Source organism: Micropterus dolomieu, linkage group LG15, assembly GCF_021292245.1.
Source record: "Micropterus dolomieu isolate WLL.071019.BEF.003 ecotype Adirondacks linkage group LG15, ASM2129224v1, whole genome shotgun sequence".
Taxonomy (NCBI): Eukaryota; Metazoa; Chordata; class Actinopteri; order Centrarchiformes; family Centrarchidae; genus Micropterus; species Micropterus dolomieu.
The window spans coordinates 3517194-3538611 of record NC_060164.1 but is presented as its reverse complement, the minus strand read 5'-3'; the positions used below and the strand labels follow the sequence as shown (position 1 = coordinate 3538611).

General features: G+C 39.4%; 1 protein-coding gene and 1 long non-coding RNA gene across 3 annotated transcripts; one reads left to right on the top strand and one right to left on the bottom strand.

Annotated features, from left to right (window-relative positions):
- Positions 1 to 2026: 2026 nt before the first annotated feature.
- Positions 2027 to 18490, bottom strand: edaradd (EDAR-associated death domain). 2 transcript variants are annotated; one of them, XM_046071220.1, is made up of 6 exons: positions 18307 to 18490; positions 10991 to 11049; positions 10596 to 10638; positions 10284 to 10357; positions 3806 to 3854; positions 2027 to 3384 (listed from the first exon to the last, which is right to left on the bottom strand). In XM_046071220.1, exons 1-6 carry the CDS (start codon positions 18362 to 18364, stop codon positions 2996 to 2998), a joined length of 672 nt encoding a protein of 223 aa, XP_045927176.1. In that variant the 5' UTR covers positions 18365 to 18490; the 3' UTR covers positions 2027 to 2995. The 2 variants fall into 2 exon arrangements, with proteins under 2 accessions (XP_045927176.1, XP_045927177.1); XM_046071221.1 differs by having other exon boundaries at positions 10284 to 10354; positions 18307 to 18489.
- On the top strand, positions 6896 to 20351 carry LOC123984368. The gene is made up of 3 exons (XR_006828430.1): positions 6896 to 7041; positions 12502 to 12556; positions 19488 to 20351. It is a non-coding gene; the product is annotated as an uncharacterized LOC123984368 (long non-coding RNA).
- The last annotated feature ends 1067 nt before the right edge of the window (positions 20352 to 21418 follow it).

Below are 21418 nucleotides of genomic sequence, written 5' to 3'. Positions count from 1 at the left end.
TGAAGTCTTACCTGATGTGAAGGTCAAAGCTCCCAGTGTTGAAGGCAAGATCAGTTCACCTGATGTCAGTGTGCTCTCTGCTCCTAAAGTGACAGTCCTCAACACACCTGAACTGGATATCACAGCTGAAGGCAATGCCGAAGTTATAGGTTCTGAAACTGGTGTGTCCAATGCTGAGGCGGCGTTTCCTACATTCAAATTCCATAAACTGACTGGGAACGGCATTGATGGCATTGGAGGAATTTGTGATACCTTAGGCTTATCAAAACTAGACACAGAGGCAAAGGATTATGTTGTCAGCAAAGGGATCCGCTTGCCAATAGTAAATGCAACACCAAAAGCAGGAGAAAAGATTGACATTATGGAGAGATTGAAAATGTCGATGAAAAAAACACCCTCAGTTAACATCTCACCAACCAAAGAGAAAATTGATACTGATCCGAAGCTTGCCGCCCAAAGTCTTGATGTCAATGTCTCTACAGAACCAGGAGATTCCTCTTTGGTGAGAGGAGGTACTTTCAAAGTAGAAAAGCCAGAGCCTGTTCTGGGCCAAGCAGCCCCTGAAATTTCGACATCAGATGAAAATGACAAATTGACATTAGGCCTCTCCAATATGCTCGGCCTCAATATCAAGGATTCAGATACTGACTGATTCCTGCTAGGCTATCCTGATAAATAAAGCTTCAGTCCAGAAACATTGTAAATATACATAACAAACAAACAAACAATGAAATGCCTTAGTTTGTGACCATCAATAGAGAACTTACTTGTTTAATTAACACTTGCCATTGTTTTCTGCTGATAGTGCCAGCTACAGTATCCTTCTTGTGCAATAACTTAAGATAACCTAATGAAAGAACTTGTTTTTATAAACTATGTGTATATTGCTGTTATTTATATAAGCTTTTTTCTAAACATTGTTGATTTGAAAGTATGTTACTTATTAAATAACACAGTTCTCTTAGTATTGCATGTGATCACATTGAGCTATTTAGGTCTCTGAGAAATGCATTACTTTACCTTAAAATGTTTTAATAATCAGTGAATTGTCTGAGTGAATGTATTTGTTAATCTTTTGTTCAATAAATAACTCAATACATCTAATATGCCTGAGGCTTTAATAATATAAAATGAGGAAATATTAGAACTGATGATTTGTTGTTTTGTATCCAAGTAAATCGATATTTGAAAATTAATATTTGAAATGAGTATTTTACAGACCTGTAATAATCTAATAATCAAATAAATATCCATTTATTATTGGCAATTTTACTCATAGCTGAACTGTACGATTGCCTATTTAATACACTTCCCATTTTTGCATTTTCAGCTTACCTGCTGTATGTTAAAAAGTCTCTGTAGGATACAATAGAAATTAATTGGAATTAATCAACTGGAAGTGTACCAACTGAACACTGTCTCTGTTTATCACTACCAAATTAGAGAGTTCTTTCTAGGACCCTTCTTGGAAATTATCAGAAAAAGTTTAAGAAATTATGGAGCCATGATAAATGCATTTTGTTATATTATGTGTTATAACTGTGTATTTATGAGACAGAAGTCCTTGAGGTTGATGTTGCTCCTTAAATTTTTCTTTAAAAATAACAAAACCTTTTACAGAGTGTGAAATGTATTTATTTATAGTAAAATAAAAAAAAATCCAGTTCTTTCTTTAAACATAATAAACAAAATGACAAACAACATTGATGTGAGTATTAAAGGTTTTAACTGTATGTTTGGTATGCAAATGTAACAAATTAGATTTTTTGGATAATATTTTGTTTGGTTAGACCAAATTAAGGAGAAATATATCAAAGAAATATTTTACTTGTTGATCTAAATCTTTTTTTGATATTTCCCACATAACTCCATTCCACAACAATAGAACAATAAATGAGACACAGCCAATGCGATTATTAATCAAAGGTTGTCACATACTGTACATCTTGGTAGCATGTTGAGTGTGTGTTGAGTGTTGAGTGTTATTTACAAAAATAAAACAAAATATTTAATTAAAAATAAATACTTTGACAGTCATTCTTTGCTCTTTATTCAGGCATATGCAGTCAGATGCACATAAACAAGACTAATGCTGTGTTCCAAATGGCATTCTTTTACTTTTCTACTTGTAGTATGTACTGCAGCTGTCCTTACAAAGTAAGCACTGTTGCATGCAGTATGCATACAGTTGAGACATACTACTTTGTCATAACATCGAGCCTGGAACTTTGACCCTCTTGCTTATACTCGCACTGTGCAGAGGGTTGTGAGTCAGAATTGCCAGAAAACCAGTGGCTAGTGGTTCTGTGAGACTGTACTTGGGCACAACGGTTCTTTGAGCTACCTGCTAACATCACCATGTTAACATGCACATGATGACAATGCTCAATGCTGATGTTTAGCAGGTATAACGTTTGCGATGTCCACTATCTTACATTAGCGTGTTAGCATCTTAACTAACTTAGCTAATTAGCACTTCACACAAAAAATCAGATCACCAGGTTTATTACAATTCATCCTTAGGGGACCATGCATGTCCTTACCAAATTTCTTGGCAATCCATCCAATAGTTGTCTAGCCCTCTCACACAAATGTCAACCTTGTGGTCACGCTAGAGGAAAAGTCAGGGGATCACCAAAGTCATTAGGATACGTCATCTGGGAACAATGAATGTCTTTACAAATTTTCAGGGCCATCTATCCAGCAGATGTTGAGATATTTCAGTCTGGACTAAAGTGGTAGATCACCTGACAGACCAAGAAACGGACTGGCCTTTAGACATAACAACATGTTATTTTTTTGTAAATTCTATACTGTCTGTAGGATCCTGTACTACCTGAAGCACCCAGTGATGCTGGTATTCTCTTTTTTTAAGATTACTTGTTACTAATAATAAAAAATTGGTCAAATGTAGAAGAAAAAGAAATCCCTAACAAATACAACCCTGACTGAAGAAAAAAGAGAAACAGGATAAATATACATTGAGTCAAACTGGTTAATGAGTCTGTTGCCAGCGTGATGGCCAGTCCTTCTCTATCCAGCTCTGCAGCAGTCGCAGCACATCAATGCGCTGATAGATGCGGCAAAGATCGGTGAGCTCAGTGACCGTCTTCTGGTTGTAACGCAGCAGGAACTCCTGGGTGGGACTGTGGGACAAAGAGCCCTGAGTCCGGTGCTCCAGCAGGGTCAGTTCATCGTAACTCATTCCCCAGCGACTTGCAAAGTTCTTCCAGTTTTTGATGGTGCAGTGGTTTGGATCCAGTTTGAGCCGCAGTAAATCTAGGAGATCTTTGTCATTCATGAGGTCGCTGATCTTGGGAGGAGGTGCTGGGCAGCAGCACTTTTCACAGGGGATATTTAGTAACTGCAGTTCTTTGGGGTAGTCTGAGCTCAGAGATGGACAAAGAAGATGGAGTTAGCTGTAGTATATTGCATTCAGTATATTCCAGTATATTAACATCAAAGGAATATATATGAGTTGAATTAATTTCTTCATTAAATTCTTAAGTTACTTGATTATCTGCCTCCTGGTGGCCATCAGAAAGTATCTACTGTCTTTACTGCCAATTATCAAATAAATACTCTTACTCTTAAAATGTGTAGGGTGCTGTGACATCAGTAACGCTATGCTCCTGCTATTATACAGCCTACACATAATTACATTTTCTTGCCTCAATAAGGCTGATGATGCTCTGAATATTTTTGCAATATTTCAGGAAAACAATCCACCAAATTGAATGCAGTTTTCAGGAAGAATGATTCAGTCATAATCTTCCTTCACTCCTCAGTATAAGAATTGATATACCTGGTGAAACAGATGTTGGGCAGGTGCATTCTTCAACATCTTCAACTGGCTACAAAACAGAGAAACACAAATTATTACTGCTAGTTACATTGGTAACTCTGGTTATTTTCATTCAAATGCCCAAGCTGAGCTGTAAACATGTCAGCAATATGGAGACATCAGAAACAGTCACCATTCTCTTCACACACTCAACACTTTACACTAAAAAGAAGTAGTTTCGACATCAGCAAGTAAAACATAACTTTATATCAGAATAGACAGTACCAGTCTACATTGTAGATTAATACTTAAACATCAAAACAATGACAGAACACAAATGGAATTATGTAGCAAAGAATATAGCCCACATAAATGCTTTACAGAGTTGAAGTAGCAGAAACATCTTAACATCATGAACAACTGTTCAGAGGAGACTGAGTGAATCGTGCTGTCATGGTCGAACTGCTGCAATGAAGCCACTACTGAGGAAGAACAACAACAACAAGATAATTGCTAAATTTGAGATTTTTGGTTCAGTCTGCCGTGTCTCTGTGAGACGCAGAAAAGGTGAGAGGATGGTTTCCACATGTGTGGTTCCACTGTGACGCATGGAGGAGGAGGTGTGATGGTTTGGGGGTGCTTTGCTGGTGACACTGTTGGTGATTTATTCAAAATTCAAGGCACACTTAACCAGCATGGCTACCAGAGCTCTACTCTTCTTTCGCTTTTGTAAATATATAACATTAAATAGTAAAATGGTTTGGTTAATTAGCTAAGTAAACACCAAACAGGACTAAGAGTCCACAGTCATTTGTCTCTTTGAGGATGTACAGCTGTACTTTGATAATGTCAGCATGCTAATATGCAAACAATGATAATGCAACCTGCTCATGTTTAGCAGGTATGTTTATTATTGTCACCATCTTTGGACCACCAACATTGGATAATTAGCAAAAAACACCAAGTACAGCAATATCAATATTAGATAAAAAGTTAAGGGATCACCAAAATTCATCCAGAGGGGAACATGATTGTCTGTACCAAATATAATGACAATCCATCCAATAGTTGTTGAGATATTTCAGTCTGATAAAAGGGGGGCACTGACGGGCCGACATTGCCATTTGTAGAGCCATGCCTATAGCATGGCTAAAAACGTTATTCGGATTGGCTAATCCAGTGGTTCCAAAAGAGGGGGTGCCTTGACAACGGGCCACGGGTGCTGCAAGATTTATTATATTGTTCATATATTGTGCATTTTCAATAACATTTCATCCCATTCAAAAATCAGCGATAGTTATATTAACAGAGGACGAAAGCAATAAATGTCAAAATGTTCATTAAGCAGTTATGCCGCAGCTAATGACAGGACAACGCAAGATAGTAGCTGTCATAGCAACATAACATGCTTTCCGGCTCGAGAGTTATTTAGCTAGCTCAAAGAAATGCCAATACTTTGGCAGTCAGAAAGGACTAAGTCTGAGCCCACCAACAGAACTAAAATCAGACTCAGTACAACTTGGTTAATGGCTTCTAAAGAAAAAGAAAGAAAGAAATATAACATTAAAGCTGCAAGCAACGTTGGGCGGGCCCTCGCACGTGTAGCGCGTTGAGGTATGAGGCGGCCGCGTTGCAGGTTCTGGAGCTCTGCCTGCGCGGCCGTGAATTTGCCACGTGCTTCGGACACTGCACAAAGGTGTTAATCATCACTTCCTGTGTCCCCTTTGTGGCGCTACATAGCACATGGCGCTATGACTATAACTGAATATTGGCGTGCAGATGTGTTCGGGGCGGGACAGTTATCAAGCATGTAAAGTTTGGTGCAGATGTGAGCATGTAGACTGAAGTTATAACAACTTCCTGTTTCATGGCGGGCACGCTCATGGATGAAAACTCACCATTTGTACAACTTTTAATCATCAATGGGTTTAGACAGCACAGGGAAGTTGATTGGATTAATTCTCTAAGAGGAGTTTGTTAAAGTACGCACCCTCTAAATGGTCCTGTGCAGGGTATGGGTCCTTGAGGCTTTTTTGTGTGTCTTGATATGATACATGTCCCCAAAACATTTCGTGCACGTAGGTTGAACGTGGCATGGGGGTTCATTTGTTCTAATTCTGCAGGTGGTACTAGCCATTTTGCCACGCCCATGTGCGGACCCATAAAATACGTAATTTTTCGGCGGCTGTGGCTCAGGAGGTAGAGTTGGCCGTTAATCGGAAGGTCGGCGGTTCAATCCCTGGCTCCCCCTGGTTGCGTGTCGAAGTGTCCTTGGGCAAGATACTGAACCCCGATTTGCCCCTGGCGGCTATTCCGCCAGTGTATGAATGTGTGTGAATGTTAGTTTCCGTTTGAGCACTTAGGCTCAGTGTATGAATGTGTGTGACTGGTGAATGCAGATGTAGTGTAAAAGCGCTTTGAGTGGTCAAAAAGACTAGAAAGGCGCTATACAAGTACGGAGCATTTACATTTACATTTACATTTGCCACTTCTGACATGTGTGCAAAGTTTGGTGAGTTTTTGAGCATGTTTAGACCTCCAAAAACGAGTTTACTTTGCAGAAAAAAGCAAAATAATAATTCCTTCAGTTTCAATAGGGACCTTGCATGGTTTGTGCTAGGGCCAAAATAAGTGTTTTTAATCGTATTCATTGTTACTTTTAAATTAAGTTAAATATTTATCTATAAATCTGCTGAGCACCTAAATCTGCTGAGTGATTGAGAATGGGCCTATATAATAATATATCAAGATATAAAATGTGTCCTCTTATGCAAGTTATGTATCGCAAACAGTTGACGTGATGCATTTTCACTGGCGTCTGCAAGAAAAAAAATCCACAGAGAATCAAGACACTACCCCTGGAGGGATGTATACATTTTACTAGTGAGGACTGGACAGGGCAAATTATCTTTTTAATTCCCACTGCTAGATTGTCTTGTATGTGTCACACTCTGCATGTCTGTCTCTGTTTTCCCCTACACTCTCTCTCTCTCTCTCCCTACCTGTGCCTCGTTAGCCTCATGTCTTTCACCTGTGTTGCTCCCGCCCTGCTCATTAGTCCCTGTGTATATATACCTTGTGTTTCTGTCTTGTCTTTGTCGGGTCATTGTATGTTGTCACCCTGTGTAGCAGTTGTTCTCGTGTCTTCAGCCTTACTCGCCGTGTCTCCCTGTTACCCTGCTCATTTTTGGATTCTGGTTTTCACCCTTTTGGATTTCTGTTGGACAGCCTTTGTTTTTGGAATCAGCCACTCTGTTGTAAGTGTGCTTGTCTTTTGTTTGCTTATTAAAACCCCTCTGAACTGTTCCTGCTGGCTTTCGTGTCCTGCATTTGGGTCCTCCAACCTACTACCTGCTTCACCCATACCAAACCCTGACAGTATGTTTATTTTCAACAATGCTGTCTTCTAGAAAGCTTCATGACGGAGAATGACGTTAACACTCGTTCTGCTTTCTGTGTTTCTGCTCTGTTAGCAGCACCTTCCAATTCAGTGGGACAAAACCACATCCTGTATGTTCACAGCCCAAATTAAAAAGTACTCAGAGTGTGTAGCTCTGCCAAGGTAGAATAGAATTCTCTGCGTTTGGTAGTTTTAATAATACAAAATACAAATCTGCATCTAAATCCAGATCTGCATCAAAATACAATTGCTATAGTAATGATGGTGGTTGCTGATTGGTTGATTTCAGTCATATTTTTGCAGAATATCCCATGAATATTTGTAAAAGGATGGATTGTGCAATTGTGTGTTTTCAATCAACCACACGTGGGTGCCAGTATTACCAAGTGATTAGTCAAGCTTGCTCCAGAGAGAAGATATTTGGATAGATGTTTGGCATACCCTTACATTGAATTATTTAAATCTGGCTTTTTTATGGGGCTATTGGGATTTTTTTTTTTTTATATCCTTTTGGCTGTTTATGATGCCTGATGCATCTTGTTAACTTATCAGTTTAATGGCTACGTATTACTGCCGCCTCCATGCATTAGATAATATATTCTGCATACGTCATGGGGTGCAAACTTTTCTTGTCCTAAAACAACTACTCAAACTTTTTCAGACTCATTTAAATATTTTATGTACCAAATATGGTGAAGAGTGGATAAAGTTTGTACATGAGTTGATGAGAAAATGGGACGGTCTGTAATAAAAGATTAGTCTTAAGGAACTATTGTACTCACAGTTCAGCAGTTATATGCCAAAAACTAAAACAGACTGTAATCAGTTCTTCTTTTGTCCATGGTCTAACTTTCTCCCAAAATTCCCTGACCTATGTATGTGAAGTAGTTTTACATTTCCCATCCTTACTAACGAAAAGAAAACCGAAGGTGTTTATATGACAACACAGGAATCACTTGCGCAATATTTTTGTTCAAGCCTATGTGCAGAGGCTAGACTAGATCAGAGGTGAACTTCCCATACACCACTTTCAGGTGACGCAGGTGAAACATGAGTTGGTGGTATGGGGCAGTGTGAATCATCTGACCTGGCTTTTCAACCCTCCCTCTGAACTGTACAGTGGGCTAGATATTCAACTTTCTATTAGTGTTCATAGTTTTATTGTAAATGCTCTGTATTTTTGTAGTGCCTTTCTAGTCTTTGCTACCACTCAAAGAGCGTTTACACTACATTGCATTCACCCATTCATACACTGAGCCTAAGTTCTCAGCCACCCTTGTATTGACTTTTAAGGCGAAACATCATATCATTGTACAGCATTACTTCTGGTATGACTAGTAATAATTTAATTTATGGAGTACTTACAAAACAGTACAAAATGCTTCACAGAGACACAAATAAATATACAGTGAATGATAATTTACATGAGGGGTAAAGTAAAATAAAAATAAAATAAGAAATGAGAGGCAATCCTGTTCACCTTATTTAAGCTTCTTTTAGGCAATATTGAGCAAATGTTACCCACTTATATCTATCAAGCCAGATGAAACCAATTGTGCTTTCAGGATGTAAAAACCTGGATGACCCGCAATTCTGATGTTAAACTTAGACAAAACAAAAGTTAATATACTTGGGCCCAAATACCTCCAAGATTCTTTATCTAACGTTATAGTTACTCTGAATGGCATCGCCCTGTCCTCCAGCCCCACTGTGAGGAATCTCGGAGTCATCTTTGATCAGGACATGTACTTTAACTCTCACATTAAACAAACTTCAAGGACCGCATCCCATCTCAAAATTATGCGGAAAAACTAGTCCCTTAAGACACGTGTACGACAGGACACAGAAATATACATATCATATTTCCCCTGTTTTAGCTTCACTGGCTCCAAAAACAAAGACCCAAAACCCCAAACCCCCCCCAAAAAAAGACCCAGGGCCCAGGCGGCCCACCAAAATCAGTCAGACACCCCTCACCAATAATCCATCCTTCGATTTAAGGGCTTAGATTAGCGGTGTGACGAAACACTTAGCCCGTGAGACGTAAGATTGCACAAGATTGGGGCCATGACAAGAAGACAAGAATGTATTATGCCTATGGCCTATGTAAAAATTTATTTGGGGTCCCCCCCCCAGAAGATTTTGAGCATGAAACATTTAATGCATGGAGCACAAAATTCAGGTGGCAGATGACAATTCAGAATATAAAATTATAATAGAATGCAGTAAGTAATCAGTAGCTTATTATTGTTTTTATTTTAAGTTACTTTTTTTTACAACACACACTTTTCTTCTATATTTGCATTGCAGGCATACTGTGCAAATAAACCTTCTTCATAGCATTTTTATTTGTTAATTAAAATTTCTTGATGCAAGCCATTTTTCAGAACATTTTAACAAATGCTTTAAAAAAGTGGTAGGCATCCAAAGCGTCCCCAGTGTAAATAAGCCTCCCTTCCTGCTCCCCCCCTACAGGCTGAGCTACTCCATGCTTACGGCTTCACCTCAACTCTCCTCCTGCTCTCTCATTCAGCCCTGTCACTTTGTCACTGGCTAACACTGGCCTCCTCCTCTGCCTGGCAGTGGCTACAGCTCTCCTTTACTCCTTCAAGTGCCTGTGCCTGCTCTACGTCGGGTGCCGCAGCTGATGTTGAAGCCACTGCACCCCCGGTAGCAAACATATCGGTTATTTTCGTGCGTTTGGCGGCAGCCGTCTGAAGATTTTTTGGGGGCTGCAACGCAAGGAACAGAGAGCAGAGGGGGTGGGGGCTAGTAAGGGATGTGATTGGGCCGGCTCAGTGTCAGTATAGAAAATTACCCAATGGGCAGTTGTCCATTGCCTTATGGGCCGGTCGTTGGCCCATTTTTAAAAAAAGTAAATATATAATTTAATCAGCCTCAAAGGTGCCTGGTATGCTAGATTACCAATCCATCCCTGGAGTAGGCTTAAGACTTTCCTCTTTGATAAAGCTTATAGTTAGGGCTGGCTCAGGGGAGGGTACCTGTGTTTTGTTTCTTTTCACTGATAGTGCTCTCCAAGACCTCATGTGTTCTATGTTCATACAAAAAGATACTTTCAAAAAAGGTTGTAATACTGACCTGTCTTATTCTGTCTGATGAGGGGCTCAGGTATCCAGAGGGCATGGAGCTCAGGTGGAGTGTCACAGCATCTGCTGGCAACACATTAATGACATCAGTGTATTCTGATAAACAACACTGCAGGAACACAAGAGTAACAGCAGATATAAAATATATGTACAGTAACTTCTTAAGTATGAGGTCTAAATTTACCCCCCCGCCCGCCCGATTGCTTTTATTTGAGAATTGACGGTATGTGTGAACGCTAATAGAAACAGTATAGCCATATATGCTTTGTAAAATGGAGCATGGGTATTAGACTTCCTTATTTACCATGGCGATCGGTGACCTGCACTGGATAATTGGCCTCCAAGGACTGTGGGAGAAACAAGAGCAGACAAGATAATATTAGAAAGTAAAATGAATTTGTTTAAAAACCAGAAACCTGAGAAACACCCTCTTAACCCTCTTCTTTGGGGGCTTTAAATTCACTCTGTTTATGAGAATGAGGCAGCATTCACTCTTGTGTGCAAAGACAGGGAACAGCCTGCTACAACCTGAGCAGTCAGGTATTAGCAATCACAGCACAGAGTTATGGTACATTTCTTAGGAGATTACTGTAAGACTAGAAGAACAATCAGCAAAAATCCAACTGGATAGAAGACAAGTCATGACAATAAGACACTTAAACACATGACTAGAGGAAAGAAAAAAGAAAAGGTGCTCACAAATTCTGCTACAAAGCTGGTGGTGTCTGTGTCCTCCACAGGTTCAGAGCTGGTTCTGTCTGTTACAAAAAAAAAGGAGAGGCGTCAATGTTGTGATCAAATGCTGTCACCTCTACTCATTCCATCCACTTCCTACATATGAGTAACGTGTCAACCTCAGAGAAGCATAGCGAAGCAACATCCTCCAGCCAATATAATCTGGTATGTGAGTCTGACGTAGTTTTGACATGTTAAACTGGCAGTAAAACTGGGAAGTAATGACATATTCTGATCATTTAAATGAGGTAAACTCTACTTTTGAAGGCCAGGGAGACATTTCTCATGATGCTGCTTGATGTCACAACCCTATTGTCATGTAAGCTGCATTCGTCTTGCCAAATAAAAAAGTTAAGTTTAGCTGTGTTCACCCTCCACTTTCTCACCGAATAAAGCAAACCAACCTGTAATAGTGCATGGATGCCTCTCAGAAACAATGAAAATACTGTTCAGCAGCATCATGGAAAAATCTTAATTCATATGCCCCCAGCACCGAAAAAGGAATATTTTTAACAAGCACATTCCTGGATGAGTTGGGAGAGCAACACAAAGGCAGCTTTTCAGCTCTAGAAAATACCTGGACGGGGCTGTGTGCGCCTTCATCAGTCTACGTCACTGTAAAGCCTTTGTATCCAAAGAGCTCCAAAAAAAGAACTGTGCTGCCCTTTCTTGGGTTACACTCTATGACGATGAAACTGCATAGGAAACTAGATTTAGGATTAAGTGATCAGGTGTAAGCAGGCCGTTTCCTACGTGTAGTTTTCAAGGTGTTTTGGAACATTCATGTACTGTATATAGGTCATAGAGAGTGTATAACCAGCCTGTATGCCAGCCTAAGACTCATGTAAAACCCTCATGTCAGCCTGATTTTAAAATGATTCTGGCACAGTATGACCAGTGGGGCACTGGTCTTGGTCATGACTTGGTCTCAGTTTGGGTGGTTTTTACTACAACACTTTTTCATACAGAAAATAAAGGGCGAAATCATAAACAGTTAAAATGATCATTTTTATAAAAATTCTTAAAAGACATCAGTAACTCTAATAAGCATCCCACGTACAACACAACACACGGAGGAGGAATACAATGCCCTTTCTCTCTCTCTCTCTCTCACACACACACCCACACACACAAAACCTAAACTCCTCTGTACAAGGTCTAAATGTCCAAATTCTTGATTACAAAAACACATAAACAACAAATGCAAAAAAAAAAGTATTATAATAATATAAAGAATGTAAAGTATGTGAATATTGTAACATTTCAGACCATTTTTTGTTACAATCCAGTGAGAGGAGTGAGAACTCAGTCCACCATATACTGTCAAAGTGGTATTTTTCCAGTGTACGATGCTCTATTTCCTGGCTGCCAGTAACTCTAACTCATTTATTACGTGTAATTCAACTGTTGTGTCTTGCAGTGACAGTGGATTTCTCATTTTGGAATTAAATGTTTTCACTTCTTCTTTTTTAAAGAGCAGACACCACAGGAGGTGACAGCCAGTGTAAGACATTACAGGGAAAATGAAAGGTAAACCCCCATCACCACAGCTTCTGTACACCAGCCCACACAAGACTACAAGGAAATGTTGACATGTTCCCCTTTGCTTTCAGTCTCTATGTCTAGAAAGTAGTTATTGGGCACATTTGAGTATGGAATCAATAATTAAAGGCTAAAACTGATGTGCTGAAAATACTACACTTGCTTACTTTTTCCATTTTTGTTTCATTCTGCTATAGCATTCAACAAAACAGTTTATTATATTTTTTGCACATAGATCTATAGAAATGGAACATTGTAAGCCTTGTGGCTTAGTGCTTGATATCTTTAAAGTACTTAAATAAATATTCAATCAATCGACTTATCGTTCAGCTCTAAAAACTGTCCCTGCAATTCACCATACTGTCTCAGGAAAGAATGTAGCTGTGTGAATTACTTACAGTATAAAAGCAGAAGAATCTCTGATCTCAAAAGTCATTGAATGCAGAGTTTTCAAAAAGCCATCCAAGCTTGTAATATCATTACCACATCATGAAATTGTACTGTAAGGCAGGAAACTGCTCACTTTGACTGGCTTACCAAAGGAAGGAAAGGAAAGAAAAGAAAAACTCTTAGCAATAAAGCTGCTTATTATTCTGAATGGTTGCCTGGATGGTAAATCAACAACCACAAATGTTAGAGTATTCTTAGGGAAATGATGAAAGAATGTAAAATGCAGTGAATTCCAGTTAACATTCTCAAACATGTTAAAGTACTAGAAAAGAATGTAACATTGCACCCCTTGGTGGTATTCCCCTTTAAACATAGTGCATTAAGTATTAGGACTTACAGCCAGTCACCAAATTATCAAGTGTAAGTCGAACCACAGATCAGTTGAGCATTGTCTCTCCCTCTCTGGGAATGCAGGGGCATGTAACTGCACGCTCTGGATAAAGTACAAGAGATGAAATATAAACCACATCATAATACATTGCTTAGGGCCATAATTCCGCGCAGGTGAACCAGGTTTTTCTCAGTTTTGACCACCCATGTCTCCTATGAAAGGATAAAGTACAATTTCAGCGCAGGGTGTGTAGTGAGCTGTTTGCTTTCTCATGAGTTTGTTTCCACACATGAATGGAGGTGAAAGGCATGCCAATACCTGACCCAGGCCACAGCGAAGTCTAGACTCAGAGCAGCTATATACACACAACTTGTACAAACTCTCTGCTACATATGTAACATAGCTGATAGTGTGTAGTAAGTGTGCTTTTTCACTAGGTGTGTGTATTGCATAGGATTATACTGGTATAATACTGCTTACAAGACCTCTTAAATGGCATATCACCCCACCAAAAATGGATCTTTCTCCCTGATCAGAGTAAAAACATTCTACAAAAACCTGACATGTACTTTTTAACAGCTTAATGTATTGTGGTATCTCAGAGTATCTGTACCACAGAATAGGTGCAGTGGGTAAATTAGCCAAAATATGTGTATTCACTTTCATTCAGAGAGATTACAAGTTTGATACCAATCTCTGTTAAATACAGAGTTGGAGTCAGGACATGGTTAGCTTAGCTTAAAACCAAAATGTGTTCCCCGATCATGTCTGGCAACCTGGGCTATAGTAAAAGATAACCAAAGAAATAATACCTATGAAATCAGAGTATGCAGAGACAGATGATTTTGTTTAACAAAGGAAGTGCATGTAGTCACGTGAGGTCACCCACTGGTTTGTGGACTACTGTTTTGAAGCCTTGAGTTTGGCATTTTGCCGTCGCTAGGGTGGAGCTGGTTTGACACATGTTCATTATCCTGTGTCAAACACAGGGTGTGTGTGAAAGTGACAGGACGCCGTGGTAACAATTTGTCAATCACAAGGTAGACAATTGCTGAAGCCTCCCCTGCTTTATGGTCTATGTTCCTCTAAATGGGACCATAATTTACAAACTGAACATGAGGAATTTACAAGACTTGAAACTAACGACTGAGATGATAAACTCATTAGGAAAGTGTTTACTGAGGGAATAAATCAGCTGAGAAGTAGCCTCATTTCCATATAGACCTCTATACAATTGGACTTTTCTTTGGAACCAGTGGATTCGTCCCCTGTTGTCTGTTAGAGAGAATGCAGGTTTAAGGGACTTCTGCATCGGCTTCACTTTTCAGACCCGGAGGAACACAAGCTTGGAGTTAAAGAAATTTACAGAAGTGACATCTGATTGGCTCACTAGTGCCACAGTCACACCTGCAAACCCACATTTGCCAGTGAGAATGATTCCGTGTGTTATCTGACTTTGCAGCTGTGGTCTCTGACATTGCTCAGTTTTGCACGAAATAGCGAAAACAAATCTAGTGCGATAGAATTAATAATAATGTATCATAAATGTATTCTGGGATTACTATACATAAAGAGATACTAATAAAGAAAATAAATTCAATAAAGTTGCATCCATCTCAAATCTCTAGTTTAAACATTGCAGTAACCACTTTTAACTGAACTAAAACTTCACATCCTGGCTTAGCTTAGGTGTACTCAAGATCTGCTATAAATTACAGTTTCGCAACGGTGGAGGGAACTACAGTGTACTTGGATCATATAGGATTGCAGACAAACAGCCATTAACCCCCAGTGTGACTAAACACATGTTCATTATCCTGTGTCAAACACCGGGTGCATGTGAAAGTGGTTTAGCTGACTACAGACAAGAAAAACAAAGTTAGGGTTACACCTTAACACCAGAACCTAAAGGAAATGATATAGTCAGGTGTAAATAGTATACACATGCCATCAGATCACGTTTGCTTCTGAGGTGAGACAGCAGGTGTTGCAAAGCCAAACATGTTTGATGTGTACATGATGGTGAGTTTGGAACAGAATCAAAATGTACAAGAACGGATCTTCAGCCTGTGGTGTTGTTAGTTTAAAACAGAAACCAATAATTGGCTTCTGTTGTAAATGACTGGGATTCATCTGGCTGCAATCAAGAACAACAGCACCTGTGAGGAATAAGAGCTTCTGCCTTTAAGGATTGTCACTAAAAATGAGAATAAAATACAAAGTAGTACATGTTTATCAGCTTGAGGTTTAATTAATTCATGCTGGTTACATGATAAAGTTAAACTGACGTGATACATCTGCGTTAGCTTGCCTGCCGCTTTTAGTAACTATTTGTGTATCTTATACCGGAGGCTCAGCAATGTAAACAAAGCAAAATGTATTGGATGATAATTAGCGAGTGGCGGCGCTGAATATAGCTGCGGCCTGGAGGCTTCTTCTATTTCTATTGGAGTGAGTATAAATCCAGAGACAAATTCCTCGTATGTGTACACATACCTGGCAATAAAACTGATTCTGATTAAACAGTTAGTGAACTAGACTGAATATTATAAATGAGATTGTTGCCACAGTTTAACAGTTAGTCTGCAGTAAGTAACATTACTGTAGTGAATGGGTCTTCCACTGTGTCCTGTGCCATTATGTTGCATTATTGTATATTATGTGGGTCATGTAAGTTATGCTGGTTTCAGACAACCCGATGCCAGCGCTGGGGGCAGCGTAATTCTGGCAATGCAGAGTAATAATAATAATAATAATAATAATAATCTTTATTTGTAGAGCACTTTTCAAAAACAAGTTACAAAGTGCTTTAACAAGTGTAAAGACAATAATACCCCCCCAAAAAACAATAATACAGAAACAATACAAGATAAAAGCAAGAAAACATTGAAAAGACTAAAATACAGTGCGTGACTATGCAATAAATCACTGCAACGCTCCATTGCACAAGTTCAACTTTTTCAGCTCGAGCGTGAGATTCGCATGACGCTGTGTCGCGATAGCCTATCAGCGCTCCGACTGTCTGGACGTCACCAAACGCTTTTCAGAGAGTAGTGTGTAGGGGACTGGGACACCGGGCAGAGCAGAAAGACAGTCTCTGACAACCAGCTGCTGAGCTACTGGGAGCTGTGGAGGAGAGAGCCGGGGGCAGTGCCGGATCGTTGGACAAATAAACCCCCGCTGTCAGACTGGACTCTGCTCTGACAACGAGCCGTTTACTGGCTGGAGGAGCTCAGAATTAACTATTTACTTGTTTTTGGGGGGATTAAAATGTTCACTAGTGGGAGGTATCTTCTCTAGCGCTTCTCATTGTACAAAGCAAACAGTGGTGGATCCATGCAAACGTAGCTGGATGCCTCGTATCACTATAGGCTAGTAGGAACAAACTGCTCCATTGTTGCTTTTTACTGTTACATGAGTTTTTGCAGGCACTGCACTGTGACATATCCTGAGTTCCATTTACCTCGGGAGTCGGAGCTGAGAATGACGTCACACCCGAGTTGACGGCGTTCCAGTACAACAACAGATTTACGTCGGAAAACCAAGATTGATGCCTCTGGCCATTGTTTTTTGCAGTATTTTGCTCATCCAAACACAGTAGCAACATGTCTACAGATTTAAGTTGGACGGGACTTTAAATGAGACACACATAAGATGTAAGTGTGATAAACAGTAAATTACTAAAGCTTTCATTACTGTCAATTCAGGGAGCAGCCATCTTGGATTTTGAGTTCGGGATTGGTGAGGTTCTCCCGACTTTCCGAGTCGGAAATCCGGCGTTCCAGTTGAAATTTCCGCCTTGGAACTCGGAAATTCCGACTTCCCACCTCCAATGAAACGCACCAGTAATACTGGTGGTACACGGGACAGTAATATGGATCATGTTAGCTGGTGAAGTTATGTGGAAAGCCACAGCGAGCTAACGTTATCGAACTCGAGCAAACTAAAACACAAACTCACAATATATTTCACATGTTTTGCAGTAATGTCAGTTAAACGTTACCTTTCCAATAGGATAGCCAACTCTCTTTTTTCATATCCAAAACCAAGCGGAGGTCTCTCTTGACTTAGCCTACCTTAACCTTTTAAGATGACCACAAAAGTTAGTATCTTTAGTAAAATTTGTCATCTGCAATCATAAATGTTAATTATATAAGGTTGTTACGATGCAAAATGTCATGATGGAGCAGGATAGTAACCAGCAAAAGTAGTTTTTCATAACCTGGTAACCCAAATGTTGCTCTTATTAATGGCTTAGAACTGCTCTATAATATTAATTATTAACCATTAATAAAACTTACAAGCCGTTATAAAGTGTGTCTCATTTGCTAAATGCTATTAGGGATTATTCGAGTTTTTAAAACTGTAACTCTTATGTTGCATTCATACACAATAAAAAAATGAACATTCATATGAACGAGGGAAAAAACAACCTGCATTCTGATCCCGACGCTCAGAGCTCATGCGAGATATAGGCCTAGGCTGTGGTCAGCGGTGCTCTTACTATTATTCATTTCAGTCAGTCACACACACAGGATGGATGAAGCTTACTCATGTGGTAGTGTAGTCTAAATACGGGGGCCGAAGGTAACCTAACGGTTATTCCCTTAAGACACTGACGGAATTTTTTTATTGTAGAAACTGTCTTGGTTGTGGTTGTCGAGGGCTAAGAGAAAACTTTGTTGCCCTCAGAGTAACAATTCTAAAGACTTAACATGAGTTTTAACGAATTAAAAACGTTCTAAATATCTATTAAGCTATTTTCGATACAATAAAATTTCATGGTAAAAACGTATTTTGCTTGTTGTCTAAAACGATAATAAAAATAATAAGATAAATATAGGAGGTCTCAGAGTTAACTAAGATAGCCTAATGTAAAACAAATGCAGCACACATAAACTAGCCCACCTACTGAGCTGGACCAAGAGTCTATGAAGACGCTTAATATCTGACTTACCAAATGGTTCCTTACATGCCCTCAAACTGCTCATTTTCGGAGCTGTGACGTCTCTCATGCGGGGAAATGTATCAGGATGAGACAGAAACTGCGTCTATATCAGCTTCAAAACAGTAATCCTTCATATGGCGCTGAGAGACGGCGCTACAGCCAGCCAAGCGGCGGCGGCTCAGACAAATGAAACGCCTCAGTCACGACCAGGTAACAGAAGCAGTGGTGCCTTCAAGCTCTCCTCGTATTTCCAAACACCTCCATTTCGGAAGTCGTTCATAGGCGACTAATTAGCAATGTGTAAGCGCTGTACACCTACTTACTAAGTTTTTTTTTTTTTTCACGAAACTGTCTGGCAACAATAACAAGTTATTTAGTTTGATAAATAAATGACAGGGTGTGACAATGCTAAAGGCATAGAAATTGTTGTTTTCATTCATTTTTATTGATTTATCAAAAGAAAAAGTGGGATGTGTGGCATTAAGTATACAATAAAATAAAAAAATAAAAGTCATGTCACTTTTATTTATATAGCCCAATATCACAAATCATAATTTGCTTCAAGGCAGAGTACAGCATACAACACCCTCATACCCTTGATTCAGATGAATGAACCAAAAAATAAAAAATAAAAAAATCAACAACAGCCTTTTAACTGGCAAAAAGTGAAAGAAAGCTAAGGAAGAGCAAGAGAAGAGGGATCCCTCTCTCAGGACGGACAGACAGCAAATAGATGATGTGTGTACATAATAGATTCAGAACAGAAAGCCCTATATACAGTTATCATGACAAAATGTAGCTTGTAAAGAGGACACATCCAGAGGACAACTGAGCAGCTTCAGGTGTGGCAGTGGGATCTGAGCCACACCAACTCCTCTCCTTCACAGAGAGAGGACAGGACACACAAACACAGAAGAGGACGACAGCATTCACACAGAGGGAAAGAGCCAGGATAACGTGCAAAGTGGGGAGTGAGGGAGAGAAGGGGAGAGGCTGAAGGACTGAATGAGGCATGGAGAGAGAGAGGTCCCAGAGCAGCTGACAGTCCAGGACAGAGAAGCCTAGTGCAAGAGAGGAGAGGGGGAGGAAAAGGAGGGGAACAGAAACCAAACCAGTTGTGGGTTAGAGAATAGCAGTCAATTCCCAATTTCCTCCTGTTTGACTAATGGTTGCTAAAACATGTTGTCCAGCTGTTTTAGGTGCTGCTAGTGGCTGAAAGGAGAAAAGTCCTCATCACTACATCATCATGACGAAGAACAATCAACCAAGATGTTGTAATTTGCTATACTATTTCAATATATTGTTAGCTAGTAGGTGTATGCTTTTCATTTTACTCACTGGCTGTTGTTCGGTTGTGTAGATCTGCATGCCTTATTATCATTAACTGTCATGTGTGAGGTATGGTCTGATTTAATCTACAATTTTCAGTTTAGATTGTCACAGAGATAGAGGCGTGTTTACTGTATACACAAATAACGTAGAATAACTGTCAGTAGGATATAAGTCTATGAAAGCACAGGCTTCAGAATATATTTTGTTTATCTAGTGAAGACAGTGCACATTTATCTACAGAGACGTTTTCTTCTTTAGTTAGATTTACACATTATTTTGCACATGTAATGCCAGTTACTATTCAGCGGGAAAAAGGTGAAAGAAGCACCTCAAGCACCTTGAGAGGGACAGAAAACAATTGGAGAAGGTGATCAAGAAATCTAGCTCTGTCCTGGGCCGTCCTCTGGACTCAGTGAGGGAGGTGGGAGACAGAAGGGTCCTAGCTAAACTGACAGCTATGCTGGACCATGAGTCGCACCCCCTGCACTACACCCTGTCAGCCCTGGAGAGCAGTTTCAGGGACAGGCTGCTCCACCCCCGCTATGTGAAGTAGAAATACCACAGATCTTTCCTTCCAGCGGCCGTCAGACTGAACAATGAACACCGTTGACTCTGTGCAATATATCCCATGTGCCATTATTACATCTGTGCATAATTTTGATTTGTGCAATTATCATAAGTGCAATTTTACTAATTCATGTGCAATTATTGTATAATACAGTTTGTTTATGTTACTATGCTTTGTCTATTTGTGTCTGTAGAGTTCTTCTAAATTCACCAAAAGTAAAAGTGCATGAAAAAGAGTATGTGTACTGTGGTTCTCTTCAGTTGAAGGCCAGACATGCTGTGTTATTCAGTTATGAATTTTGATGTGTTCTAGATGTGCCATTTTGTTGTTGTAAGAATTTAATTAGATAATGTGTCTGTCAGAAATGGTTTTTAATAAAGATTTGTAAAATTTTCACAAAATATAGGGCTGTTAAGGGCCAGAAATCACTACTTCTGGAACACTTACAACGTACATCAAACATTTTATTCCTATAATCTGAAGGTATTTACAGAGGGCTTTGCTTATATATTATTCATAGTCTGATTTATATTACATCTTATTCTTAAAAAATGGCAAAAATACATTTTGTTATGGCCATTGACAGTATTTTCTGATTTATGGAGTGATAAAAACAGATCCAAAATTCGCCCTGGAAACACCTTTGATTCTAACATGTCAACAAAATGAAACAAGAATTTTCAACCTGGTTTTATTCAATCTGCAGATTTTGGTTCTGGAAATGTATGCAAATTTGTGCATATTTAATTAGATTATTCATAATTTTGTTTTTAACGTAAGTAATCAACAGGGGGCGTTTCACGGTGACCTCTGTTAGATGTGGTTAAAAAGTTTACCCAGTTCGACTGTAATGTCTTGCCTTAAAAAAAGGACCATAATCCACAAGTTCTATGTTGTATTGATAGACATACTGAGACAGTGAGGAGATGGCCAAACCCAAAGATTGGAAACAAGAGTGGACACAGTATGTAAATAAAATAAATGATGGCTAAATTCTATTTAGCTGCTTCAGTTTCAGGGTTCTAGATTCGTTCATGCTGGCTTTAATGACTTGCTGGGAAACTTGAGTAGATGAAAAGTTGTGAAAAAGACCCGTTACAAAAAAGATTTAAAGGTGAAGGAATCATCATCAGGTGCACTGATACACCTACGCATTGCATGGTGTATCATCAGTGGTGGAAGGTGAAACAAACAAAGTAGGTACTTGTACTTTACTTGAGT

Excerpts from the sequence above, each read along its gene's own strand:
- edaradd (XM_046071220.1), bottom strand. The coding sequence starts at position 18,364 with ATGAGAGACGTCACAGCTCCGAAAATGAGCAGTTTGAGGGCATGTAAG. Across the intron at positions 10,639-10,990 it reads CCAGCTTTGTAGCAGAATTT|TCCTTGGAGGCCAATTATCC; the intron begins GTGAGCACCTTT and ends TTTCTCCCACAG. Across the intron at positions 3,385-3,805 it reads CCCAACATCTGTTTCACCAG|ACTACCCCAAAGAACTGCAG; the intron begins GTATATCAATTC and ends CTCTGAGCTCAG.